General features: G+C 42.3%; 1 protein-coding gene and 1 pseudogene across 1 annotated transcript; both read left to right on the top strand.

The window, feature by feature from the left end:
• The first annotated feature begins 7,207 nt into the window (after window positions 1-7,207).
• Window positions 7,208-8,094, top strand: LOC131839768 (glutamate dehydrogenase 1, mitochondrial-like; annotated as a pseudogene).
• A 14,229-nt stretch (window positions 8,095-22,323) lies between these two features.
• Window positions 22,324-23,256, top strand: LOC131837942 (olfactory receptor 8S1-like). Its single transcript, XM_059183600.1, has one exon. The coding sequence runs from the start codon at window positions 22,324-22,326 to the stop codon at window positions 23,254-23,256; it is 933 nt and encodes a 310-aa protein (XP_059039583.1).
• Window positions 23,257-26,906: the final 3,650 nt, after the last annotated feature.

Here is a 26,906-nt window from a genome sequence, read left to right as displayed (position 1 = left end):
ACCGAATGTACCTCCAAAGCCGAGAGAGCGGAGCGCTCCACCCCCGCCTAGCACCTCGCGTCCAGCTGCTCGGACAGAAGAGAGGTCCGTGCGCATGCGCGCAGGGGATGCCGGTCCAGCCAGGCGGTCCCAGGCAGCCATGCGCTGGGCCCCCAACTGTTGCCAGTAGGGCGGCGGGTGGCGCGAGGGGAGACGACTCTTGGGAAGTCTTGAAGTTTAAAAGGCAGCCCTCCTCAGGGCCTCCAAGAGCGGGCGCCACCTGGACGAAACGCCACTGCTGCTGAAATGGCGGCAACAGGCTGGAGGGACAGCCCCTGCTACTTCTTCAAGGTGGTGGAAAGCTTCTTCAACTACAAGGCCAGCATTCTGGAGGGCAAGCTGGTGGCACAAGTCCAGATCATCCGGCGAGATCGAGGAGCAGCAGCAGAACCGGGTCGGTGGCATCCTGCATATCCTCAAGCCCTGCAACCGCTTGCTGAGCCTAATAGTCCCCATCCTACAGGACAACAGCGCCAGGGAGGTCATCCAGGATTATGGGGCCCAGCACAGCCAGCACTGCACGCTCCTGTTACAGCAAAGATGTGAATGTAAAGTAAGTAAAAGTTTTGGCTTCCCTTGTGACATCTAAATGTGCTGTGCCTGATGTGCCATTTAGGGGTGGGGGTGGCTAATGCTGGTGTTAATAACAAGTAATGTTATTAATAATAGTTAATAATAGTTAATAGTTATATTAACTATTATATATATAACTATATATATAACTATTATTATATTAACTATAGTTAATAGTTAATAATGTAAAGTTTTTTCCGGCGAGATAAACACAACACCAGGCAAAGTGGGTGCAAGGCAAGATTTATTAAAAACGCTCTCCAGCGAAGTTTCAGGGCTCAGGAGAAGGGGAGCCAGGAAAGTTGCGCCGGGAGGAGGTGGGCACCCTCGGGCGAGGTTCCGCCACTCTGGAAAGCAGAGTGGCGGAAGTCGCCCCCAAGGCAGGGAGGAGGGGGCTTTTAAGGGGTCTCAGAGGAAGCTCAAGGGTCTTTTGGAAGTTTCCCTTATTTGGATATCCCGCCTGCTCATCAGGATCCCATTGGTCCACGGGAGCCCGGGGTGGGGGTCTCAGATTCCTGCTTGAGCCTTTGTTCTCCTGTCCGAGCTCAGGTCTTGTGGAGGGAACTTTCGCCATCTTTAGTAGCCCTTCCTGCCAGCCCAACATTCCGACCTTTTGCTTAATATAATGTTGTCAGGGGCGTCGACTCCGTTCTGGCTACTTCCTGCTGACAGGGGGCGTCCTCATGGGGGTAGTCGGAAGTGGGCAGGCGAGAGTAGGGCTGGAGGAGGAGTTGATTGACAGATACTCAGGCAAGTTCTTGTAGGCGACCCTGCAAGTACCGGAAAAGACAGGGAGCAACTGAGATTAGGAGGAGGATTATGCTTACAGGTCCCGCCAGAGGGAGCAGCCAGGTTACCCAGTTGTAGGGGTCCAGGCCCCAGGAGGATGTGTCTCGCCACTGTGCTTGGATCCGATCCCTGAGTTCTTTGATCCTGGAGGTAACTATATGATTGGTTAACAAAGTAACAACATTCTTCATTTAATAATAGGCAGGTCCCCCCTTTTTCGGCGGTCAGAAGGTCTAAGGCCCGTCGGTTCTGTAGAGCTAAGGCTGCCAGGCTGGTGACTTGCATCTGTAGGGCTGTGAGGGAGTCAGCAACCCGTTCCGTGTCATCATTCAGGGCTTGGGAGAGTTTGTAAGAAAAAAGTCTATGGAGGTTCCTATCCCCGCTGTTCCAGTTGCCACCCCTGTGGCTATTCCTGCCCCTGTTATGAATGGGAGGTGGGCAGCCCTTCCTCCATGGTGTTGGGGAAATAGGATGGACAGCAGCTGGGATTCAGAGTAGATGGTGGTAGGAGATAGTAGAATGAATATACAGCCCAGGGAGTCATTAGTGGTCAGGCAGCGATAGATTCCCTGAGGGCACAAGAGAAATATTCCCGAGGGAGTACAGTACAGGAGGGAGGAATTAGTGATATGGCAGCTGCGGTGGTAAGGGAGGACACATTAATAATATGTATGTTTCCCCCGATGGGGCCCATATGGACCCTATTATTTGTGGCCCTGAAGTTGGGGAGTGGCCAGTCAATAGGGAGGGGTATCCCTAGGGCAAGGAGTGAGGTAAGGTAGATAGGATAAAAGAGGTGGGGAAATGGCTGGAGGGCTGTGATTTCTAAGAAAGGGCCGGCTGTATAGTAATTCAAATGGGCTTAAGCCTGAAGACCTGCGGGGGGGCGTAGCCAGGAGTCTGGTGAGAGCCAAAGGCAAAAGTGTAGGCCAGGAAAGATGGGTTTCTAGGGTAGATTTGGTGAGTTGGGCTTTGAGCAGCCTGTTGGCCTTTTCTACCTTACCGATGACTGTGGGTGGTATGGGATGTGAAGTTTCCAGGTTGAGGCTCTCAGCTACCTGTTGGGTTACACTGGAGATGAAGGCAGGTCCGTTGTCCGACTGGAGGGTCCGGGACAATCCGAACCTCAGGATGATGCGCTCGATGAGTATTGTAGCCACTATGTCCGCTGTTTCCCGGGCCATGAGGTATGCTTCGATCCAGCCTGTGAATGTATTTTATGGCGAGGCATGGGAGTGAAGTCCAGGTGTCAGTCTTCCCCCGGCTGATGACCTCGGAGCTGTTGGTTAGGCCCTGGATTCCTCCTTGTGAATTCACGGCAGAACAGGTTTTGCAAGCCCTGTGGACAACTTCGATTACCTTAGATAAGGAAGGATGATAGAACAATGGCTGAAGAAATTAGTGGAGAGCCTATGAGCCACTATGGAGGGATTGGTGGATGTCAGTAATCAAGGTGTGCACCAGATTGCCTGGCAGGGCAATCCTGTCCTGGATGTAGATCCACCCCTTATCTGGCAAGGGTATAGGCAGTAAAGTTGCAGGGTTTAAGCGGGGAGAGGTAGAGAGAGAGAGATGCGGGTTCTCTAGGAATAGCAGATGGAATAGCTGGAGACGAGGAGTCAGATGGGCCAGGGATCGGTGGCTAAGGAGCTCTGTGAGTCAGCAGGAGAGTAGACCGTGATGGGCTGCCCTAAGGTCATGTTGAGGGCCTTAGAGGGGGGTACTTGATATCCCTTGGCCCCCAGAAAGCTAAGTAGGGTGGAGGTGTCGTCTTGGGAGACCGAGAGGGAGGGGCTACAGAGGAGGAGGTCATCCACATATGTAGTAGAGTCCTGGCCTTAAGGACGCGCTGCTGTTAAGTCTGTAGGCCTGGCCGAAAATGTGAGGGCTGTCCCTGAACCCCTGGGGTAGAACAGTCCAAGTTAATTGTCCAGAAGCATGCGTGTCAGGATCCTCCCAGGTGAAGGCAAAAAGAAAATAGGAATCAGGGTGCAAGGGGACGGTGAAAAAAGCGTCCTTTAGCTCCAGTACAGTAAAGTGAGAGGTGTTTGGGGGAATGTGAGACAGTAGGGTTAGGAACGACTGGGTGGAGGGGGACCATGACCTCGTTGATAAGCCTAAGGTCTTGTACCGGTCAATAAGCCCCTGAGGGCCTGCATACTGGGAGGATGGGGTGTTACAGGGGGAAATGATGGGGATCAGGAGTCCCTGACGTTAAAGCCATTCTATGATAGTTTCAGGCCCTGGCGGTGGGCTAAGGAAATAGGGAACTGAGCTTGAGGGAAACTTAGAGTTATCCTTAAGCTGTACTTGAACCGGGGTAAGGTGGGAAGCAATGATGGGTTCCGAGGTGTCCCACACCTGAGGGTCTACAGTAGGTGGGTCATCTGGAGTGAGGGTCGAGGGAGTGGAGAGGTGTAGGATGAGACGGGTTGAGGTGGATAGAGGGGAGGAAGGGGAGAGGCAGATAGTTGCCCTTAGTTTCTGGAGAATGTCCCTACCCAGTAGAGGGACCAGGCAGGAAGGAATCATAGGAACGAGTGGGGGAAGGGAAACCCATCCAGGCTACAGGTAAGGGGAAGGGTCACCCTAGGATTGGAGGAGGTCCCATCGATCCCCATAACAGTAATTGGTGAGGTTCGAGTAAGTCCCGAGTAGGAAGGCAGAACAGAGTAGGTAGCCCTTGTGTCCAGCAAAAAAGAGATGGACTTACCCATTACCTGGAGCATAACCCTGGGCTCGGCCTGGGTGAGAGGGGTGGCTGAGTCTGGGCTTCGTCAGTCGTCCTCCAATCCAAGCAGTTGAAAGGCCAGACTTACTGTCTCAGGGGGTCCCCCACGTTGAGGCGCCGAAGATACCCCGAGGTTAGGGCAGTCGGATTTCCAGTGGCCCATCAAATGGCGTTGAGGGCAAGGCCGAGTTGGCAGCTTTGGATTGGGGCACTGGCGAGCCCAATGTCCCTCGGCCCTGCATTTGAAACAGGCCCCCCGGCGGGGTGCGATTGGTTTCCCCTCTCTGCTGGCTCCCGGAGCCGGCCAGCCGCAGGGCTGCTACCAAGGCTTGGGTCTGCAACTGAACCTTTTGCTGGAATATGGCTTGTCATTTAAGCTCAGCCACCTCCTCACGGGAATTAAAAACCTTAAATGCCATTTTCACCAAGTCAGAAATGGGGGTCTGAGGGTCCTCCTCAGCCTTCTTTAACTTTCTCTGTATATCCGGTGCCGATTGAGAGATAAAATGAGTAGCCAGTACCGTGGCCCCCCCAGGAGAGGCAGGGTCCAAGCGAGTGTACTGGGTTAAAGGTTAGGTCAACTGGTTAAGAAACATGGTGGGGTTGTCATAGGGGCCTGGACAATATCCCTAATCTTGTCGTAATTAACGGCCTTATTAGAGGCTGGCCACATGCCTGCTATGAGACACTGGACCATGCGGTCGCGGCACCAGTGGCCATCTTGGCCATCCTGATAATCCCAACCTGGTTCTACAGCTGGGACCGCCCGGGCTCCAGCATCAGTGAGCTGGACCTGATCCGCATGCTCCCGGGCAGCAGCCTGGATGCGTTCCCTCTCCTCTATGGTGAGGGTGGTGGTCTGGACCACATGTAAATCATGCCAGGTGAGGTCATAGGCTTGGGCCAGATACTGGAATTCTTTAATATAGTTATCAGAACTGGCCGAAAAGGAGCCCAAAGGTTTCTCAATTTGGGAAAGGTCCTGTAGAGAGAAGGGCGCATGAACTCAAACTTCCTCAACTCCAGCAACCTCCCTTGGGGGGCAGACTAACTCAGCGGGGGGCTTTCGAGCCCTAGTGCTGCTGGAGCCACACAGACACATTCACGCAGTCAGGCACTCTTCAGATTCAAACAGACTGGACACCCTCCCCTTTGGGTATCCCTGGCTAATCGGAGGTGATCAGTCTCCCCTTCCATTCTTTACGAAAGGATCTAGCTCAAACAGTAGCCCTGCGGCTGTTACAACAGAATTCAATTAAGCACAAAAGGTGTTTACCAACAGATTTCAAAAGCGTAAACCTAGTTCTGGCGACCAGCGCTCAGGTATTTTATCCCATTCTGTTAAAGGTTACCAAAGACTTTGAATGCTACCTTAAGAATGACCCATTAAAACTCTGAGACACAAGTAACCAGCAGTTCTAGTCATCTCTTTGCTAGCAGATTTTAACAAATAACAAGAGCCTATTTGACCTTCAGTAAACTTTGATTGGAGTTTCCCGTTTACTGCGGATAAATTTGTCAGGAGTTCGGATAGGAGTGGGGAGGGGGAGAAGGAGGGGTAGACGAGAGGGCCGGTTCAGAAATCCTGAATTTAAGGGACCTTGGGGTGAAGGATCGCGGTAAAGAGGAGGAGGAGGAGGAGGAACCAGAGGCCCTCTTGTCAGTGGATGGGTGAAGCTCTCCGGGGGTTCAGAGAGAGGAGATGGGGAGGAGAGGTCCGAGTCTTTGGGAGCAGTGGGTGGCAGGGTAGGGGGAGGGGAGCGGGCCAAGAGGACCTGAGAGGTGGAGCAGTGAGAGCAGAGGAAGGGGCGAGAGTGCAGAGTCCAGAAAGCTGGACATAAGGGACCTTGGCCCATCTGCCTTGGTGCCTGCCGAGGTTATTTAGGTCCATGAAAATCTGATAGTTAAACATGCCTTCCGAAGGCCATTGGGACTGATTGTCTAATCGGTATTGTGGCCAAGCGACAGTACAGTAACATCGTTTTCGCAGGTCCTGGTCCAGTTCCAGGGTTTTAAGATTGGCCAGCAGGCCTAAAACACCCCCGGGATGTTTTAGGGTCGAATTTGGATTGGGAGGTCCCCACGATTCGTTGCCGGGCAACCCGAGGGCTGGAGGAAGGCGTCCCCTCGTCCACCACAGGGTTGCGGAAAAACTGTGTCGACTGCCGTAGAGGTTAGGACGTCTCCCAGCCTCTCGGAGTCACGGAGGTCACCTGGTGACCGGCGGGGTCCACCCTGACGCGGCCGCGATTAGGGCAGGGCTTTCCGGAAGGAGGTGCGGAATCGGGGAAACTCACCACAGCTTCGGAAGTGGCGTTCGGAAAGGCAGGTCCAGTTCGGCCAGGGAAAGGAGAGAGCCTCCCCACTGTGTGGGGTCTCAATCTCCTTCCCGGGTCTTGGCACCAAATGTAAGGTTTTTTTCCGGCGAGATAAACACAACACCAGGCAAAGTGGGTGCAAGGCAAGATTTATTAAAAACGCTCTCCGGCGAAGTTTCAGGGCTCAGGAGAAGGGGAGCCAGGAAAGTTGCGCCGGGAGGAGGTGGGCACCCTCGGGCGAGGTTCCGCCACTCTGGAAAGCAGAGTGGCGGAAGTCGCCCCCAAGGCAGGGAGGAGGGGGCTTTTAAGGGGTCTCGGAGGAAGCTCAGGGGTCTTTTGGAAGTTTCCCTTATTTGGATATCCCACCTGCTCATCAGGATCCCATTGGTCCACTGGAGCCCGGGGTGGGGGTCTCAGATTCCTGCTTGGGCCTTTGTTCTCCTGTCCGAGCTCAGGTCTTGTGGAGGGAACTTTCACCATCTTTAGTAGCCCTTCCTGCCAGCCCAACAAATAATAGTTAATAACAAGTAACAATTACATTACTAGTAATGAATTGGAAAAGATCAAAGGGGTTTCACCATGGAACTCATGAAAAAGAGTTGTTTGGTTTTTTGTTTTTGTTTTGTTTTGTTTTGTTTTTTGGTCTTGGCATTGATGTGACTTCCCTAGACATGGGCACATTGCAAGCAAGCGATGTCCTAGATTGCTGACACATATGACAGCACCACAGAGCATGTAAAATAATGTACATCCCTGCCATCCTGGTAAATCCATCAGTCTGGGTTGCATCTACCCACATCTCTCTGCTACTGGCTGTAGTGTTTTGCCTGGGATTGAAACTTCTTAATGAAGTCTCTTTCATGAGCATTTTAGGAATGACACCAGGGTTTGGAGAAAATTTTGTTTTTTAAAATTTGTTATTTAAAAAATATTTGTTTTTTATGGATTTGGCAATCTTGTGGTCTATATTTGTATTGTAATTTTGCTAAATGTGTTGGTATTGCTGAATCTGTTGGGAGCATATGGAACTCAGATTGCAAAATGGATCAGTCCTGAATTTCTCCAAAGCAAAGCCCCAGGAAAGAAGCATCTTACAAGCAAACTAGCATACTCATCCCTATTGCCAATGAAAAGTAGGTGACCAAATCCTGTGCACTCAGAGTCAAAGCCAAGATCATTGCTGAAACTGCCAATGAACCAACAACTCCAGAAGCTGATAAGGTTTTTCTGAAGAGGGGCATTATGGCTATTCCTGTTCTATACTTGAATTCTGAAGGAGTGACAATATCTTACTTTGAGTGGGTAAAGAATATAAATCATGTCACCTATGGCTGTTTGACCTTCAAGTATGAAAGTGATTCTAACTTCCATGTTCTCATGTCTGTACAAGATAGTTTAGAAAGAAAATTTAGAGAAAACCATTGAACTTTTCCCATTGTATCCACAGCAGGGTTCCAAAACAGAATATCCAAGAAAGACAATGTGCTTTCTGGCTTACCTTACATTTGGAGTTTTCTGCCAGGCAAATCACACACATAGCCACAAAGTATAGCCTAGATTTTGAACCTGAGAACAGCTGCCTATGTAAGCATCACTGAGAAGGTCTTTGAAGTGTACACTGAAGCTGGATTGACCTTTAAATAAATGGATCATAGCTGACTTCTTCACTATCCCCTTTACCTGTAACTTCCGCAAACTTAACACAAGTTAAATTTAACCACAGAAAGATTTTTCTTTAATGGACATCATTCTCAATAAGTCTGTCCAATCAGCCCTTTAAGAAGAAAGAAATTAAGGGGGAGATCACATAAACATTGGTGAGTGTGAGAGTAGAAATTGCATGTGCCGGAGGGCCACTTGGGGATATTTTGCTTTTAAATAAAAAGTCTTTTCTTCTAGCTCTGTGCTCCCTTGCTCCATTGGCTGTTCCCAACATGTTAATTGCCTTTTGTTTCAGCTGAGCAGTCAGTCATTTGCATAATTTTGCTCTCGCCAAATCTGAGATGGGACATACTATAAATCTGATGCATTTAAGAAATGGGTGTCTGGCATTTTCAGAAGGTAGTGTTCTAAAATTAGTTACTATTTTTTCACATCAGCAAAATAACTCAATTTCACAGGCTGAAAACAAAAACAAAAGCTGTTTCTTATATGCATTTTATTTTCTTTAAATGATAGAAGTACATGTTGCTATAATAAAATTGCCTTTAATCATTTAACAAGCCTAACCTTGACTCAAGCAGTAAGTGCTTTTAAACATAAATGAAAAAAATCTCATATTTTATGACATAAAATAGTATCATTCATAGCTCATCAGTTCTGTATTATTGTCCAGCAAAGATAAAAAGCCAGATGGATAATCATTATCTTCATAACTACAGATGGTGTAGGTTATTTTTATTGTGACCATCTGAATTTGCTAAATATAATTATGACATGTAGTCCAAATAAAGCAGTAACCTCCTTATCATTTTAATTTTATTTCTTTAAAAATGTATTATGCTGAGTAATTGAATAATAATTCAAATAGAGTATCCCAGAAAAAAACTATTTGATCTTGCTGTCTGCAGTCTGGCTGACAGCTTAAGCATTGCCAATGTCTCCAGCCCTACCTGATTCCATGTTCCTTTTCTTTTAGAGGCCTCAAGTTCACACAAGCTTAATTAACAATGTGATGCTTAAAACACTGGATTGAGTGTTTTGCTTGAGCCTTTTTTTGGCCAGGACCTTTTGAACAGTGGTATACCAATGAAATACTAGACATTAGGTATGTTATGAATGAGGCTTTAAAAAAAAAAAAACAATACTCTTTCAGAAATTTCTAATTACTTTGTGACTTCATGACTTAACCCGGTAATAAAAAGTTACTAAAAGTCTGCCTTTTCAAAAAAAGAAAAATTGAAAGGGAAATATTTTCAGATAAACAGCTAAGTATATTTAAGTGGTGTTAGGTATATTTAATGGTGTTAAGTATATTTAACACCAGTATACTTTTACAACAGAAATACTGAAAGGATTTCCTTACATAGATGGAATGTATTCCTAAATGGTAACATTGAAATAGAGGGACGAATTAAGAGCAATGGAAAGTTTGAACATGTAAGTTTGTTTTTTTTTTATTTTTACCTTTTTTATTATTAAGTTCAATTAGCCGACATAGAGTACATCATTAGTTTTTGATGTAGTGGTCAATGATTCATTAGTTGCATATAACACACAGTGCTCATCACATCATGCGCCCTCCTTAATATCCATCATGTAAGTTTAGTGATTATTGATCTGTATAGTAACAATAATGTCTTGAGGATATACATATATATATACACACGTATATATAATCAAAATACAGGTCAATAACAGCACAAAAAGTTGGAGGGGGGGGAAAGTGTTAAAAACCAGGTGGTGGGTATTATAGAGGGCACGGATTGCATGGAGCACTGGGTGTGGTGAAAAAATGATACTGTTATGCTGAAAGTAAATAAATTAAAAAAAAAAACAATGCTAAAATCCTTACATCTCCCAGGAAGTGGTAAAAGTACTAATTTATAGGATACATGTGGTAATATCCAGGATAATAGCTAAAATAAGAGTAAAAGATTTCCTCCTAATAGAAATGAAAGAATGAAGTGATTTAAAAAAAAAAAAAAGGTTAATTCAAAAAGAGGCAAGAAAGGAGAGAAAAAAGAATATAGAGCAGATGTGACATTTGTGGGAAATTAAATGATGTGACAGATGTGGAAAGTTAAATCCAACTACATCAGCAGTTATGTTAAATTTAAATAGACTAAATTCTTTGACTAAGAGTTTATTAACTAAATGCTACTTAAAGTAATTATACTTAGAATACCAGATACAGAAAGGTTGACAATAAAAGGATGGGAAATGTTGTGTCTTATAAATGATAAAAAAGAAAGCTTATAAAATGCCAATAGGAACCTTGTCAGCACCTCTCCTTTGTCCATTCCCACAAAGAGATGTTAGGGAGGTAAATCATCATGAGATTAGCATAGGGTGGCACGTATAGTCAGTTCTAGTTTGGCTGCATAAGGCAAGGTCAATATTCAACCCAGAGTTGCCTTAGAAATAAATACAGTCTAATTCAAAAGAGTAGAAACAGTATTTTGAGAAACTGCATTTCCTTTAGCTCAAACATGGGAATGTAATTCCAGGCCTGGGATACCAGAGCTGATAATAAGAAGCACTACCGCAACAAAAACCTCCAATGTCCAGAAATCTCTTCAAAAGGGTTCCACATTGGGACACCTCAGTGGCTCAGTCAATTAAGCATCTGCCTTCAGCTCAGGTCATGATTCTTGAGTCCCAGGATTGAGGACCAGTCATGCTTTCTGCTCTGCAAGGAGTCTGCTTCTTCTTCTGCCTCTGCCTTTCCCCTTGCTCCTGCTCTCTCTTGCTCACTCTCTCTCAAATAAAAAAATAAAATCTTAAAAAGAAAAGAGGAGGTTCCACATTTACCACTCTTCATTTTCTTGTGAGGCATACATTGACCCAATTGAGCTAGGAAGCCCTTCATGATCTTACTGTGTCTTTAATTTAATGTCTTTAACATTTATATTTCCTATTCTAATTGTTCAATTAGGTCACTGCCCCATAGGTTTTAAGGGTTCTTTGACCCATTTTTGTAAAGTGTTTTGAAATGTGTTCCTTAATCCAATGATGAGATATTGGTTATGACTCCAAATTTACATAAAATGCCTATTTCTAAGGACCTTGATGGTGTTTCAGCAGCTGTTTCTCTGAAAGAGCAAGTGTAAGTGTCATTTCTGTTAAAATCCTTTTGAATCCTTCAGAGGCATTAGCAGTGGCCCTGTGTTAGTCACCTGTCAGCTTTGGGCCAATCTTTGTTCTTGGGAATTTTCCCAAAGCCAATTTCAGGTAGTTTTTCTCCTGTTAACATTCAGGAAGTTACATTTGTAACTTCCACATTAATGACTAATGGATGACAGTGGGATATGTTTTTGTAAATTCATTGTTGTATGGCTTAGACACTACCATGCCTGCTCATTTCATGTATCCAAGTGGCTACCTAAAGACAGTGGACCAAGGCATCATCTTGGCATTCTGATTCTCCTCTGAGACAGTAATTGGATTCTTTTAGTGAGCATCCATATGATCTACTTTAATTTTTTTTCTAAAATTCCACAGACCAGCACACCTGGGTGGGGCAGTCAGTTAAGTGTCCAAGTTAGTTTGGATTCGGGTTGTGATCTCAGGGTCATAAGATTGAGCCCTGTTGGGGCTCCATGCTCAGTGGGGAGTCTCCTTGGGTTTCTCTCTCTCCCTCTGCCCCTCCCCACCCCCACTCACTCTTGCTCTCTCTCTAAAGTAAATAAATGAACCTTTTTTAAAAAATAATAAAATTCCACAGGACTTCCACAGTTGTGTTCTTCACATACAGTAGTCTTTAGTTATTCATTCATTAAAACATTTATCAACTATACCTGGGCCTTTGGCTCTGGACTAAGAATTTGTGATAAATAAATAAATAAATAAATAAAATCATCTGTGCCTTTTCTTTTTTTTTTTAATTTAATCCCAGTATAGTTAACATACAGCATTATATTAGTTTCAGGTGTGCAATATAGTGATTCAACAGTTCTGTGCATTACTCAGTGCTCATCATGATAAGTTTACTCTTAATCCCCTTCACCTATTTCAACCATCTCCTCACCCACCTCCCTCCTGGTAACCATCAGTTTCTTCTCTAGAGTTAAGAGTCTGATCCTTGGGATATCTTAGTGGCTCTGTCAGTTAAGCACCCAACTCTTGACTTCAGTTCAAGTCATGATCTCAGGGTCCTGGGACCAAGCCCCACATCAGGCTCCTCATCCAGGGGGTGTCTTCTGGAGATTCTCTCCCTCTCCCTCTGCCCCTCATCCCCCCCCATGTTTGTTCTCTCTCTCTCTCAAATAAATAAATAAATCTTTCAAAAAAAGTTTGATTCTTGGTTTGTCTCTTTTTTCCTTTGCTCATTTGTTTTGTTTCTTAAATTCCACATATGAGTAAAATCATATGTTATTTGTCTTTCTCTGACTGACTTAGTTTGCTTAACTTTATACTCTCTAGCTCCATCCATGTTGTTGCAAATGGCAAGATTTCATTCTTTGAAATCTTTGTGGTTAAATAATATTCTCATATACATATATATAATATCTCCAGTATATATACATTTACACATATATATGCATATATATATACGTGTGTATTTATATATGTGATATATATAATCACATCTTCTTTGTCCATTAATCTGTCAATGGACACTTGGGCTGCTTCCATGGTTTGGCTATTATAAATAATGCTGCAATAAATATAAGGGTGCCTGTATCTATTTGAATTAGTGTATTTGTATTTGGGGGGTAAATACCCGGTAGTACAGTTACTGGATTGTAGGGAATGTCCACTCTCACCACTTGTATTCATATATTCAGCATAACTCTGAAGGTCTAGCCACAGCAATCAGACAACAAAAAGAAATAAAAGGCATCCAAACTGGTAAAGAAGAAGTAAAACTTGTGCTATTTGCAGATGACATGATACTATATATAGAAAACCCCAGACCCCACCAAGAAATAGTAGAATTGATAAATGAATTCAATAAATTCACAAGATACAATATCGACATACAGAAATCTGTTGCTTTCTCATATGATAATAATGTAGCAGCAGAAAGAGAAATTAACAAATTAAGAAAACAATTCCATTTACAAGTGCACCAAAAACAATGAAGTACCCAGGAACAGACTTAACCGAAGAGGTTAAAAGACCTATACTCTGAAAACTATAAAACACTGATGAAAGAAATTGAAGACTACACAAAGAAATGGAAAGACATTCTGTGCTCATGGATTAGGGGACTAAATATCGTTTAAAAAAGTCTGTGTCTTTGCCTTTTCAAGTAGGGGTTTACTGTCTGCTGGCAAATAGCTGCAGACGTCCCTATGAAGTGTCCTTTTTCAGTACAGAAGCTCCCACTAGTGGAGCAAGCAGCCTATTACACTTTAGTGAGAAGAGAGTCCTAAAATTCCTACTACTCACTAACAGGAGAAAGTGTTCTATCATTGATCCTAGAGGTTGAGAGAGACTACCTTCTCATGAATATGATGCACTTACTCCATTTCACCATATTCCTAAGTATAACATTTACATTTTACTAAAGAACTTTGCTGTACAGCTCTTCCTTTCTTTGAATATATTTTTGACATCACGTATATCAAAATATATATCTTGGTAATTGTCCTTCAGCCATATAGTCTGTTTCCAAGGTGTACTAGTAATTGTGTCTCAAATGGTTTGTACTTAGTCATAACATAGGTTTCTAAATCAGAATACAAGTAGCTGCCATTTGGTGTCAGAACTGGACTTTTGCTAATAACTCCAGGCTGAGTTTTAGTAGTATACACATATAAAATCATTGGTTCTTTAAGTTTATGAAGTCCCAGAGGTGCAGTTTGTATTCTTACCCTTTGCATATCCTCAAAGATGTCCTTTGTTCCATCTCTTCTGAATTTAGTGGTTTTCTTCCTAGTCACTCTATATTAGAGTAGAGAGGATACCCAAATTCAGTATGTGTGTCTACCAGAATCTGTATTGCTCCACAAGACCTTGTGTTCTCTTCTCATTAGTGGGACCCAGAAGGGATAATAATTTGTTCTTTACTATTTGTGAAATGTCCCTAGAGGTCTCAACTTGGGATATTCCTCAATATTTGACTGATTGTCCTTAGCCCTTAATCAGCCATAAAAATGCTCTTGACTTCCTCTTCCAAAGAGGAAATATCAATGTAATGAATCAAGTGATTTTGAAAGTGGTCATATCTAAATCTCATCCTATCATGTTGTGCCAGTAAGCCAGAGAATTTAGGTACCCATACAGGAGGACAATAATTACATGATGGAGTCCATCTCACATGAAGATGAACTGAACTTGACCTGCTTTCCAAAATGGGATACAAAAGCCAAGTCACCTTTAGCAAACCAGTCACCTTTAACCTGCTTAATTCTTGAAATGTTTTCCTGGAGCACTGGGTGTGGTGCAAAAACAATGAATTCTATTACTCTGAAAAGAAATAAAAATAAATAAATAAATAAAATTAAAAACCACATTAAGATACCACCTTATACCAGTTAGAATGGCAAAAATAGACAAGTCAAGAAACAACAAATGTTGGGGAGGATGTGGAGAAAGGGTAATCCTTTTACACTGTTAGAGGGAATGCAAATTCATGCAGCCACTTTGGAAAACAGTGTGGAGGTTCCTCAAAAAATTAAAAATAGAGCTACCCTATGACCCAGCAATTGTACTATTGAGTATTTACCCCAAAGATACAGACAGAGTGAAAAGAAATGCTATATGCACCACAGTGTTCATAGCAGCAATGTCCACAATAGCCAAAATGTGGAAAGAGCCAAGATGCCCTTCAACAGTCAAGTGGATAAAGAAGATGTGGTCCATATACACAATAGAATATTAGCCCTCAGAAAGGATGAATACCCAACTTTTGCATCAACATGGATGGAACTAGAGAAGATTATTCTAAATGAAATAAGCAGAGAAAGTCAATTATCATATTGTTTCACTTATTTGTGGAACATAAGGAATAGCATGGAGGACATTAGGAGAAGGAAGGGGAAAATGAAGGGGGAGAAATCAGAGTGGGAGATGAGCCATGACAGACTATGGACACTGGGAAACAAACTGAGAGTTTTACAAAGGAGGGAGCTGGGGAGATGGGTGATCCTGGTGATGGGTGATCCTGGTGATCCTGCTTAAGGAGAGCATGGATTGTATGGAGCACTGGGTGTTATACACAAAAAATGAGTCATGGAATACTACATCAAAAACTAATGATGTGCTGTATGGTGACTAACATAACACAATAAAAAATAAGTTAAAAAAGAAAGAAATGTTTTCCTCATGTCTGGCATAGCAAAGGCTATTGATGGAAGTTCTTTTAAAATTCAGTAGTCAAAGGGGCACCTGGGTGGTTCAGTGGGTTAAAGCCTCTGCCTTTGGCTCGGGTTATGATCCTGGGGTCCTGGGATTGAGCCCCGCATTGGGCTCTCTGCTCAGCAGGGAGCCTGCATTCCTCTCTCTCTGCCTGCTTCTCTGCCTACATGTGATCTCTGTCTGTCAAATAAATAAAATCTTTAAAAAAAAAAATTCAGTAGTCAACAGTCAGCTGTGCAATGTTTTTCATAAGCCATATAGGAATATTATAGAGAGAATTAGAAGACACATTCACTCTTTATTTTTTCTTTCTTAAAAAAGGCTATTGATTGCAAGTATTAATTTCAGCCAAAGGAAGGAATTTATTACAAAGATACACAGATAATTTACAGAATCAAGGGATAGAAATGCCCCTGGATCTCAGGAAAGAGCTGGAACTGATTCATCATGGGTTTCTAATCTCTCACCAGGGCCCCAAACCAATGGTTACCGAGGCTCCTGCACACTGGTATACTTTGGAGAGCTTTAACAATGATCAAGCCCAAGCCCTACTTCAGATCTGATTTAATTGGTTTGGGGTTCAGCCTGGGTATTGGGCCTTTTTAAAGATTTCTGAGTGATTCTGACTTCAACAAATTTTGAGAACCATTGTCCTAAACTAATTCGTTCCTCTGTCCTTTTGTCCTAGCTGCCTGGGTGCCCTGGTCTTTGATCAATACCCATACTCTTTCTTAATAATGGCTGAGGTTCAGAGGCAAAGATGGCGGGGAAGTAGGAGGAGGCGACCTTTCAACCTGTACCCTAAAGTGGGCTGATTACCGTCTAAAGAACTCCGATCACCCATGATATCATCCTGAGATCAGAATTATGCACGTCTGGATCTCTACTGGAGCAGAAGACGCCAGTGGACAGGTAGAGCGGAGTGGGAAAGTCAGACTGATATCGGAAGATAAACAAAAGGGAGAGGAAGCCACCATAGGAAACCCATTGGAAAGTAATATCCCAATACGAGAGTGCCCTGCATCTGGGGACCAGCATTAACTTGGGAGTCTGGTAGAAAGCACTCAAAAATAACAAAGGATCACTGGGAGAAAATCCTGGGAATTGGGGTATTAGGGACAGGGGCTTAAGTCCCCAGACCCAGGACAGCCACCCCTGGCGCAGAACCAGAGACAGTGCTACGGAGAAACCAGGTCTTGGTCCCCAAGCCACCAGCACACCTGAGAGCGAGTGGGGCCTGGCTCCCGTGAGGGGCTGGGAGCCTCACCAGCCAACAGAAGCACAACCATTTTGCAGTCCCCAATAAGTGCCCTGCCATGTTATCAGAGTCCAAGTCGCGCCCCACGCCCTCCTGGTGCTCTCAACCTGGAAAGACCAGGCACTCTCAGCCCCCTGCCAGGGCCAGCCAGGGGAGGGGGGAGAATCTCAGTGTGAGATCACCACTTGGAACTTCTCTGGCAGTCTGGAGCTGCCCAGACAGCCGCCTCTGCCATGGTTTTGGTACAAGCAAAAAATACTGCGTCCCCAGGGACCGCGACTGGGAACCTGCTCCGCCAGCTGCCAAGGGGGGATTTATTAGGGCTCTGCAGCCAGACTGAGGCTTCTCTCTGAGAGGGAGGTCAGGGTGCAGTTTGCTTTCCTCTAAACCTACAAAAACCATCAAAAGCGTTCAAGGTGAGAGAGAAAAACAAAAGTGAACAAACATAAAAACCTCCAGAGAACAAAAGCCTGAAAAAATCAGTTTCCCCAGAGCCCACCCCCTTGAGGGGGGCGGGAGGACTTAACTCAGAGAACAACATTGACTGAAAACCCACATGGCAGGCCCCTCCCCCAGAAAACCAACCAGGAAAGGAAAAAAAAAAAAAAAAACACAAAAAACAAGAGAACAACCATGACTACTTCATAGGACAACTTTTAATTCGTTCCCACTATTCTGGCTCACTTTTTTTATATAGATAATTTTTTAATCTATTTACCATCACAGTGAGCTGTCCAGTACATCAAATTCCATAATAACCTTCTGACCTGAACTTTTTGATACATAAACCTGTGTTTTCCTTTAGCATTTCTATTTTTTAAATTTCTTTTTAATTTTAGTTTAGTTTAGACTAAATTTTAATTTTTAATTTTAAATTTTTATTTTCTAATATTCATATAGAGTTAAACTTTAAGGTAATCCCCTTTCTCCACAATGCTACCCCTATAGGTAAACCAATTTTTAATCTCGCTTTATCTTAGGGTAGTTGAGTCCTTTAACAATGATATCAAGATACATCCAGGAAGAATCAAAACCACCTTCCTCGCCCACACTGAGAATTTATAACCACACCCCCATCTTTTTCTTCCACCAGTATTTGTGTTTTTGTGTTTGTCCTGATAGTATATAAATCTTACACTTGGGGTTCTTTTTGATGAGGTCCTTCCTTTATTTGCATATATATATAGATATATATATTTTTTTCTCTTGGCATATACTTTTATCAGTCTTTCTGTTTGTCTGTTTTTGTTTGTATAGTTCATAAATCTTGCCTTGGGGCCCATTGGGGCTGAACCTTCTCTTTTATCTTCCCTTTCTTTCCTGTCTCTCTTTTTTCTTTTTTCTCTCATTTGGGTGGGGAACCCTGATTGCTCAGAAGCGTTCCAGGGTGCACCTTGGCTGCACCACGGTCGATATATCCAGCTACATCTGTTCAGCCATCTCTCACCAAAATGACTAGGAAGAGGAATGCCCAACAGAAGAAAAATACAGAGGATGGGCCTTCTGCAACAGAGCTAACGGCTATCAACATAGACAATATGTCGGAAAGAGAATTCAGGCTAACAATTATCCAGGCAATAGCTAGGTTGGAGAAAGCCATGAATGGCCAAATGGAATTGATTAGGGCTGAACTGAAAGCGACCAGAGATCATGTTTTCAATGTTAGGGAAGAGCTGAAAGCTACCAGGGATGAGCTTCACAATGCTTTCAGTGAGTTCCAATCTAAATTCTCTCAAAGCTAGGGTAACTGAGACAGAAGATAGAATTAGTGATCCGGAGGACAAACAGATAGAGAGAAAGGATCAGGAGGAAGCCTGGAACAAACAGCTTAGAAGCCACGAAAACAGAATCAGGGAAATAATTGATGCCATGAAACGTTCCAACATCAGAATTATTGGAATCCCTGAAGGGGAGGAGAAAGAAAGAAGTCTAGAAGATATAGTGGAACAAGTTCTTCATGAAAATCTTCCCAATCTCACGAATGGAACCAGTGTTCATGTACTATAGGCCGAACAGTCTCCACCCAAGATTATAGATTCCAGAAAAACATTAAGGCACTGATAGTCAAATTGAGGAATCATAATTGTAGATATAATCTCCTGAAAGCTGCTAGAACAAAGAGGCTCCTTACTTACAGAGGAAGGCCCAGCAGAATAACATCAGACCTGTCCACAGAGACCTGGAAAGCCAGAAAGGGCTGGCAAGATATATTCAGGGCACTAAATGATGAGAACATGCAGCCAAGAATACTTTATCCAGGAAGACTGACATTCAAAATGGATGGAGAGATAGAGTTTCCAAGACTGGCAAGGCTTAAAAGACTATGCAACCACCAAGCTGACACTGCAAGAAATATTAAGGGGGGTTCTATAAAAGAGGAAAAAATCCCTAGAATATCATTGAGCAGAAATATATAGACAATCTACAGAAAGAAAAACTTCAAAGGTAACACGATGTCAATAAAAACACATCTCTCAATGTGAATGGCCTAAATGCGCCCATAAAATGGCACAGGGTTGCAGATTGGATAAAACGACAGGACCTATCCATATGTTGTCTACAAGATACCCATTTTGAACCTAAAGATACACCCAGACTGAAAGTGAAGGGATGGAGAAGCATCTTTCATGTCAATGGGCCTCAAAAGAAGGCCAGGGTAGTGATTCTTATATCAGACAAATTAGATTTTAAACTAAAGACTGTAGTCAGAGATGCAGAAGGAAACTACATCATTCGTAAAGGGACTATCCACCAAGATGATCTAACAATTGTCAATCTCTATGCCCCCAATATGGAGCAGCCATAAGAAAAACTGCTAATCGAGATAAAGAGTCATATGGATATGAATACACTAATTGTAGGAGATCTTAACATGCCTCTCTCAGAAATAGACAGATCATTGAAGCAGAAAATCAATAAAGAAACAAGAGCATTGAATGACACATTGGACCAGATAGACCTCATAGATATATACAGAACATTCCACCCTAAAACAACAGAATACTCATTCTTCTCAAGTGCACATGGAACCTTCTCCAGAATAGACCACATACTGGGTCACAAATCAGGACTCAACCAATACCAAAAGACTGAGATTATTCCCTGCACATTCTCATATCACAATGCTTTGAAACTGGAGCGCAATCTTCCCACCAACAATGCAAGAGGGTTCCCCTTTCTCCAAATCCTTGCCAACACCTGTTGTTTCTTATGTCGTTAATGTTAGCCATTCTGACGGAGTTGTATCTCATCATGGTTTGAATTTGTATTTCCCTAATTATAAGTGATGTTGAGCATCTTTTCTGTAAGTTACCTGTATGTCTTCTTTGGAAAAATGTCTATGCACGTCTTCTGTTCATTTCTTGATTATTTGTTTTTTGGGTGTTGACTTTGATAAGTTCTTTATATATTTTGGATACTAAATCTTTATCAGATATGTCATTTGCAAATAAACTTGCTTACATTCTTGAATACAGATGATAAAGTTTTCAACTACAAAACTGACTTCACATTGTGAGTACTGGGAATACCAGAGTTGTCATTCCCCTGAGCTTCTCAGCCAGGAATTTATCGCTCAGGGTGTCAAAACATAGCTGTTCTGAGGATTAATTAGACCAGATAATTGACTGAGTGGCTGAGACATGTTATAAAGGAACACGTAGAAATACAGGTGAAGAGGCACCAGGATGAAGGCATTTGAGATCATTTGAAAGAAGCAATTGTCCTATGACTATCTGATATTTTTAGTTCAGGATCTAGTAATACATCTAGTTATCAATAAGATTTTATGAACTTAACCATGTTTGAGGGTGTAGCAACTACATTTTCTGCTGCATTCATCTTCTTTGAAACTGGATTTAAAATCACACTCCTATAGCCTTCTTGGACATCAGACAAGAATTTATAGGTAATCAGAATTTAGGTTCTAGGAAGGGCTTTGCTTCTGGGATCGTGGATGAAGCAATTGATAAGTAAGGACTCAGGAGTCACCCTTATGGGTAAATAATTCTGGGCTAGACCTTACATTATCAGCCACAGTTATCCAAAACCAGGAATCAGGCTGGGACACCATGGAGAAACCTGAAAGTTGCTTGAAAGATAGGCTCTAGGCCGTAGGCCATAGATAACATTGTTTAACTATACTCCGTGATGTTAAAAACTAGATACAGAGTCTTAGAAAAAAGTGGAATATCTGGGCATGAGAATGGGACGTGGAACTTAGACACTGAGAAAGTATTTAAGAATCAAGATTAGAGAGGTACACAACTGTAGTATATATAGGACTGAATGTTTTAAGCAGCCCTTCGAGACTGAGCAAAGAAAGGTGAGATCTACTTCCTTTGAGGCAGGAGTCAGAAGCAACTGATGATTTCAACAACATTGGAGCCCTGTCAAGCACAAGCTGTCACAGAACTGAGAAGATAAGTTCCCGATCTTCTTCTCTTACACTCTCCCTGTCCTACCCTGTCTAGAGGAATTGTTCAGAGTGTGTTGTTCTGCAGAGGGTCTCCTTTCCTAGCTATTCCTTTGGGCGCTGGCATGATTTTCATTCACATACTTTGTTTCCTTCTTTTTCCAGCATTCTCTGCCCAGCTGAGATATGCAACTATCCCAGAAAATAATATAAGTTCAAGTACCATACATCCAGAGTCCCTAATACTTCCTGTCTCATGTACCACAGCTCTTCTTTTTGAAAACAGTCACAATACCCTCCCCTTCTGAGGGAAATTGCCCTTGAGATTGTAAAACAATTAAGCTTTGGAAGGGAACCATACCAAAATGATTTCAAAATGTCAATGTTAAGCTACCTTAGTGATCTCTTACACCTCCTTTAGGCCTTTAGGAAACAACAAGTTCAGTGATTGTTGCAGCAAAACCTTAATTCCTGATAGTGCAACATGCTCTAAGAGTGATTTACTATCTGACTTCTGCCTATAGTTGTAGCCCATGGTAATGACACTGGTAAAAAAAAAAAAAAAAAGGAGCTTTCTGTGTTATATTTTTCCAAATACTTTACATATATCATATTTATACTTGCAAAAACTGCATAAGATTGGTACTGTTATGACTTCACTTTACAGACAGGAAAACTGAGGTCCAGAACAACTAAGTCATTTGTAAAAAGTCTCACAGTTAATTAGCAGCAGAGCTGGGATGAACTGGGTTGATGCTTAACTGTGACTACCTATGCTGCTCACTCATACTCTAGGGTAGAGCTATGAAGAACTATTGAGTTTCCTTTATTTTTGACCTTTGAGCAAAATTTTCTCTCAATTTACACATCTCCTTAGAGGAAGTTTCATTTTCTTAAAATTTTGGTCCATATACCTCAGTATTAACTCATTACTGAATCTTCCAAAACTGATCTTTAGAACTGCCATTGCACCATCCCCATGGTTTCTAATTGCCTGTCTTTACATACATATCTCACTGAAGTGGGACCTTTAACAAAAGAGACCATGCCTTTTCCCTATTACCTTTAAAGTGAGTGACATAAAACTAGTGGCCTAGTGTAGAAGTCAAATATTTATTTGCTGATTAATAGTGATAATAAGAGTGAATCAATGCCAGGTAATATCTGACTGGAGGATGGAAGAAACTTCACTGCCATGATTTTTCATGTAATTTTTAGGAAACAGCCTTCATAAATGGCCTTGGGGAACCACAGTACCATCACTGAATTCCTCCTTCTTGGGCTGTCTACAAACCCCCAGGTCCAGACTCTGCTCTTTGTGCTGTTCCTGAACATTTACCTCCTGACCATCTTGGGGAACCTGATGATGCTGCTGGTGATCAGAGCTGACTCTCACCTCCACACACCCATGTATTTTTTCCTCAGTCACCTCTCTTTCCTAGATCTTTGCTTATCTTCTGTTACTGTGCCCAGGATGCTGAGAGACCTCCTATCAGAGATAAAAACCATCTCAGTAAGGAGTTGCTTGGCTCAAAGTTTCTTTGTGTTTATCACTGCAGGGACTGAGGGCTTTGTTCTCTCAGTGATGGCCTATGACCGCTACGCCGCCATCTGCCACCCTCTGCACTATGGACAGATGATGAGGAAAGAGCTTTGTGTGCAACTTGTGTTGGGCTCATGGGGCTTGGGGCTTAGTAACGCACTTATCAACATCCTCCTAGCTACCAACATGGACTTCTGTGAGAGCCATATCATCAGCCACTACAGCTGTGAGGTACCCTCCCTCTTTCCCCTGTCTTGCTCTGATATCTCCACCAACCTCATAGTGCTGTTCTGCTCCACCCTACTTCATGGGTTTGGGACCTTCTTCCCAATCATCTCATCCTATGCCTGCATTGTCTTTACCATCCTGAGAATCAGCTCCACCTCAGGTAGAAAGAAGGCCTTCTCTACCTGCTCCTCTCACCTTACGACAGTGATCTTCTTTTATTGCTCAGCGTTTCTCCGCTATCTCATGCCAACCTCAGGATCGCCCCTAGAGCTGATCTTCTCTGTGCAATATAGTGTGATCACCCCCATGCTGAATCCTCTCATCTACAGCCTCAAGAACAAGGAGGTGAAGACAGCTGTGAGGACACTGGGAACTTATTTGCCATGTTCCAGGTGAAAAAAAGAGAAGCTAGAGGATAATAGAAAATCGGGATAATATGATACTAGCCACACATTGTGTAAGTTGACTTTAATAAAAACTTTCTAGGTCTATATTATGTCAGATGTTATGAGATAAGCAAGCAGTGCAAAAGAAAGAACATAGAGGTATTAGAAAGTTGCTACTTTGGTCTAAATAGAAGGAAACATGGGTTAAATAAGTGTCTCAATTCAGAAAATGTGGTCATTAAAGTGTTGATTCGTCATTCTCATGTACTCCCTAAATATTTACTTTGATCTTCTTATTAGTAAAATATGTATATGTTCAGTTATTATTAGTAATTTAGTTTAGGAAAAGGCAATGAAAGCCATACTTTACTCTTAAGTGAAGATTCTGAGTGGGTGAGTAAAAGTAGTAATAGACTTCAGCTAAGTGGAAGGAGAATAACAAACTTCAACTGAGTGGTCCTTGGATATAGGCAAAAGGAACTGAAGATGCTGAAGAAAGAGAGTTCATATATTGGGCAGTACAGATTCAAAAAACTTCCCACAGATTCAACAAACTTCCCAAAGCCTGTTGTTTCTTTCTATAATCTTTCTATGGAATCATTACATATGCTCATTCATATATGTATAATTTCTTGCATATATGTGTGAATACATGTTCTGATCATAGCAACAACTAAAAACAAAATACATTAAAATCATATAGATTGAAGAGACTGTCTTTTTTTCACTGTATATTTTTTCCTGCTCTTTCGAAGATTATTTGACCATAGAGTTGAGGGTCCATATCTAGGCTCTCTGTTCCACTGGTCTATGTGTCTCTTTCTATGCCAGTACCATGCTGTCTTGGTGATCACAGCTTTGTAGTACAGCTTGAAATCAGGTAACGTGATGCCCCCAGTTTTATTTTTGTTTTTCAATATTTCCTTAGCGATTCTGGGTCTCTTCTGATTCCATACAAATTTTTTGATTATTTGCTCCAGCTCTTTGAATACCGGTGGAATTTTGATCGGAATGGCATTAAAAGTATAGATTTCTCTAGGCAGTATAGACATTTTAACAATGTTTATTCTTCTGATCCAAGAGCATGGAATGGTCTTCCATCATTTTGTGTCTAATTCAATTTCTTTCATGAGTGCTCTGCAGTTCCTCGAGTACAGATCCTTTACCTCTTTGGTTAGGCTTATTCCCAGGTATCTTATGGTTCTTGGTGCTATAGTATATGGAATCGATTCTCTAATTTCCCTTTCTTTATTTTCATTATTAGTGTATAAGAAAGCCACTAATTTCTGTACATTGACTTTGTATACTGACACATTGCTGAATTGTTGTATGAGTTCTAGTAGTTTGGGGGTGGAATATTTTGGGTTTTCCATATAAAGAATCATGTCATCTGCAAAGAGAGAGAGTTTGACTTCTTCATTACCAATTTAGATACCTTTTATTTCTCTTTGTTTTCTGATTGCTGTTGCTAGGACTTCTAATACTATGTTGAACAAGAGTGGTGAGAGTGGGCATTCTTGTCGTGTTCCTGATCTCAACGGGAATGATGCAAGCTTTTTCCCATTGAGCATGATATTTGCTGTGGGTCTCTTCAATAAATGGTGTTGGGAAAACTAGGCAGCTATATGTAGAAGAATGAAACTCGAACATTCTCTTACACCATACACAAAGATAACTCAAAATGGATAAAAGACCTCAACGTGAGAAAGGAATCCTTCAGAACCCTAGAGGAAAACATAAGCAGTAATCTCTTTGATATCAGCCACAGCAACTTCTTTCAAGGTATGTCTCCAAAGGCAAAGGAAACAAAAGCGAAGATGAACTTTTGGGACTTCATCGAAATCAAAAGCTTCTGCACAGCAAAGGAAACAGTCAAAAAACAAAGAAGCAACCCACGGAATGGGAGAAGATATTTGCAAATGACAGCACAGACAAAAGGTTGATATCCAGGATCTATAAAGAACTCCTCAAACTCAACACACACAAAACAGACAATCATATCAAAAAATGGGCAGATGATATGGACAGACACTTCTCCAATGAAGACATACAAATGGCTATCAGACACATGAAAAAATGTTCATCATCACTAGCCATCAGGGAGATTCAAATTAAAACTACATTGAGATATCACCTTACACCAGTTAGAATGGCCAAAATTAGCAAGACAGGAAACAACATGTGTTGGAGAGGATATGGAGAAAGGGGAACCCTCTTCCACTGTTGGTGGGAATGTAAGTTGGTGCAGCCTCTTTGAAGAACAGTGTGGAGATTCCTCAAGAAATTAAAAATAGAACTTCCCTATGACCCTGCCATTGCACTCCTGGGTATTTACCCCAAAGATACAGATGTAGTGAAAACAAGGGTCATCTGTACCCCAATGTTTATAGCAGCAATGGCCACGGTCACCAAACTGTGGAAAGAACCAAAATGCCCTTCAATGGACGAATGGATAAGGAAGATGTGGTCCATATACACTATGGAGTATTATGCCTCCATCAGAAAGGATGAATACCCAACTTTTGTAGCAACATGGACAGGACTGGAAGAGATTATGCTGAGTGAAATAAGTCAAGCAGAGAGAGTCAATTATCATATGGTTTCACTTATTTGTGGAGCATAACAAAAAGCATGGAGGACATGGGGAGTTAGAGAGGAGAAGGGAGTTGAGGTAAATAGGAAGGGGAGGTGAACCATGAGAGACTATGGACTCTGAAAAACAATCTGAGGGGTTTGAAGGCATGGGGGGCCGGAGGTTGGGGTACCAGGTGGTGGGTATTATAGAGGGCATGGATTGCATGGAGCACTGGGTGTGGTGCAAAAATAATGAATAACTGTTATGCTGAAAATAAAAAATAAATTTTTAAAAAATACATTTAGATTAACAAAGAAAGCAAATATTCTTTTTTTCAAAAAGTATTCTTGATTATTCCAAACATCCCTGAATTGTTTTTCCTTGCTTATTTATTTGATAAGTAACAGTGGGGGGAAATATGATGCCAGAACAAACTAGTTTGACTGAAAACCTAATAGTTCACTGTAAATAAATAAATTAAAATTTTGACTTGTGTAACAGTCTATTTGTGCTTAAAACCATTTGTACTTAAGATTATAAGTTTATCTGTAATTAAGACTATAATAAACTTTTACACAAATGGGAGTATTAAAGTATAACGGTGTAGTATCAGACATAAATAAAGCAAAGGTATTTGAATAGACAGTTTAGGCAAAGAACTGTGCTTGTTAACCTTTTTAGCTTTTTACTTTTTGATTAATAAATCACTTTCACACATCAAATTTGACCAGACTTGATTTTGCTTGAGAAATCCCAAGGGGAAGACGTAGCCCTTAGAGTATCATTTGAAAATTACTCTTTTCTTGCTTGGGAAACCAGGCAAATGCCCCTTTGTCCAGTCTACTTTCAACTCCCACTAGACTCAGAAGAGTTTAGAATTAATGATTAAGGGTTATTGCATCACTCAGATGTTCCAAAGACTATACCCAAGAGATCCCCACTCATTCTTATAAAAATCAATGTTGAAAAAACTTTTTCACTACTAAGTGTAACTTCAGGTTAAGGCCATAGAATATAAAAGCTGTTGCCCTCACCATGCCCTGGCCTGCCAAGGGCAAGGAATCAACCCAACCAGCTGCCTAAAT

This window comes from Mustela lutreola, chromosome 8 (assembly GCF_030435805.1).
Source record: "Mustela lutreola isolate mMusLut2 chromosome 8, mMusLut2.pri, whole genome shotgun sequence".
Taxonomy (NCBI): Eukaryota; Metazoa; Chordata; class Mammalia; order Carnivora; family Mustelidae; genus Mustela; species Mustela lutreola.
This window is presented reverse-complemented; position numbering and strand designations above follow the sequence as displayed.

Coding starts and splice junctions, on each gene's coding strand:
- LOC131837942 (XM_059183600.1), top strand. CDS start 22,324: ATGGCCTTGGGGAACCACAGTACCATCACTGAATTCCTCCTTCTTGGG.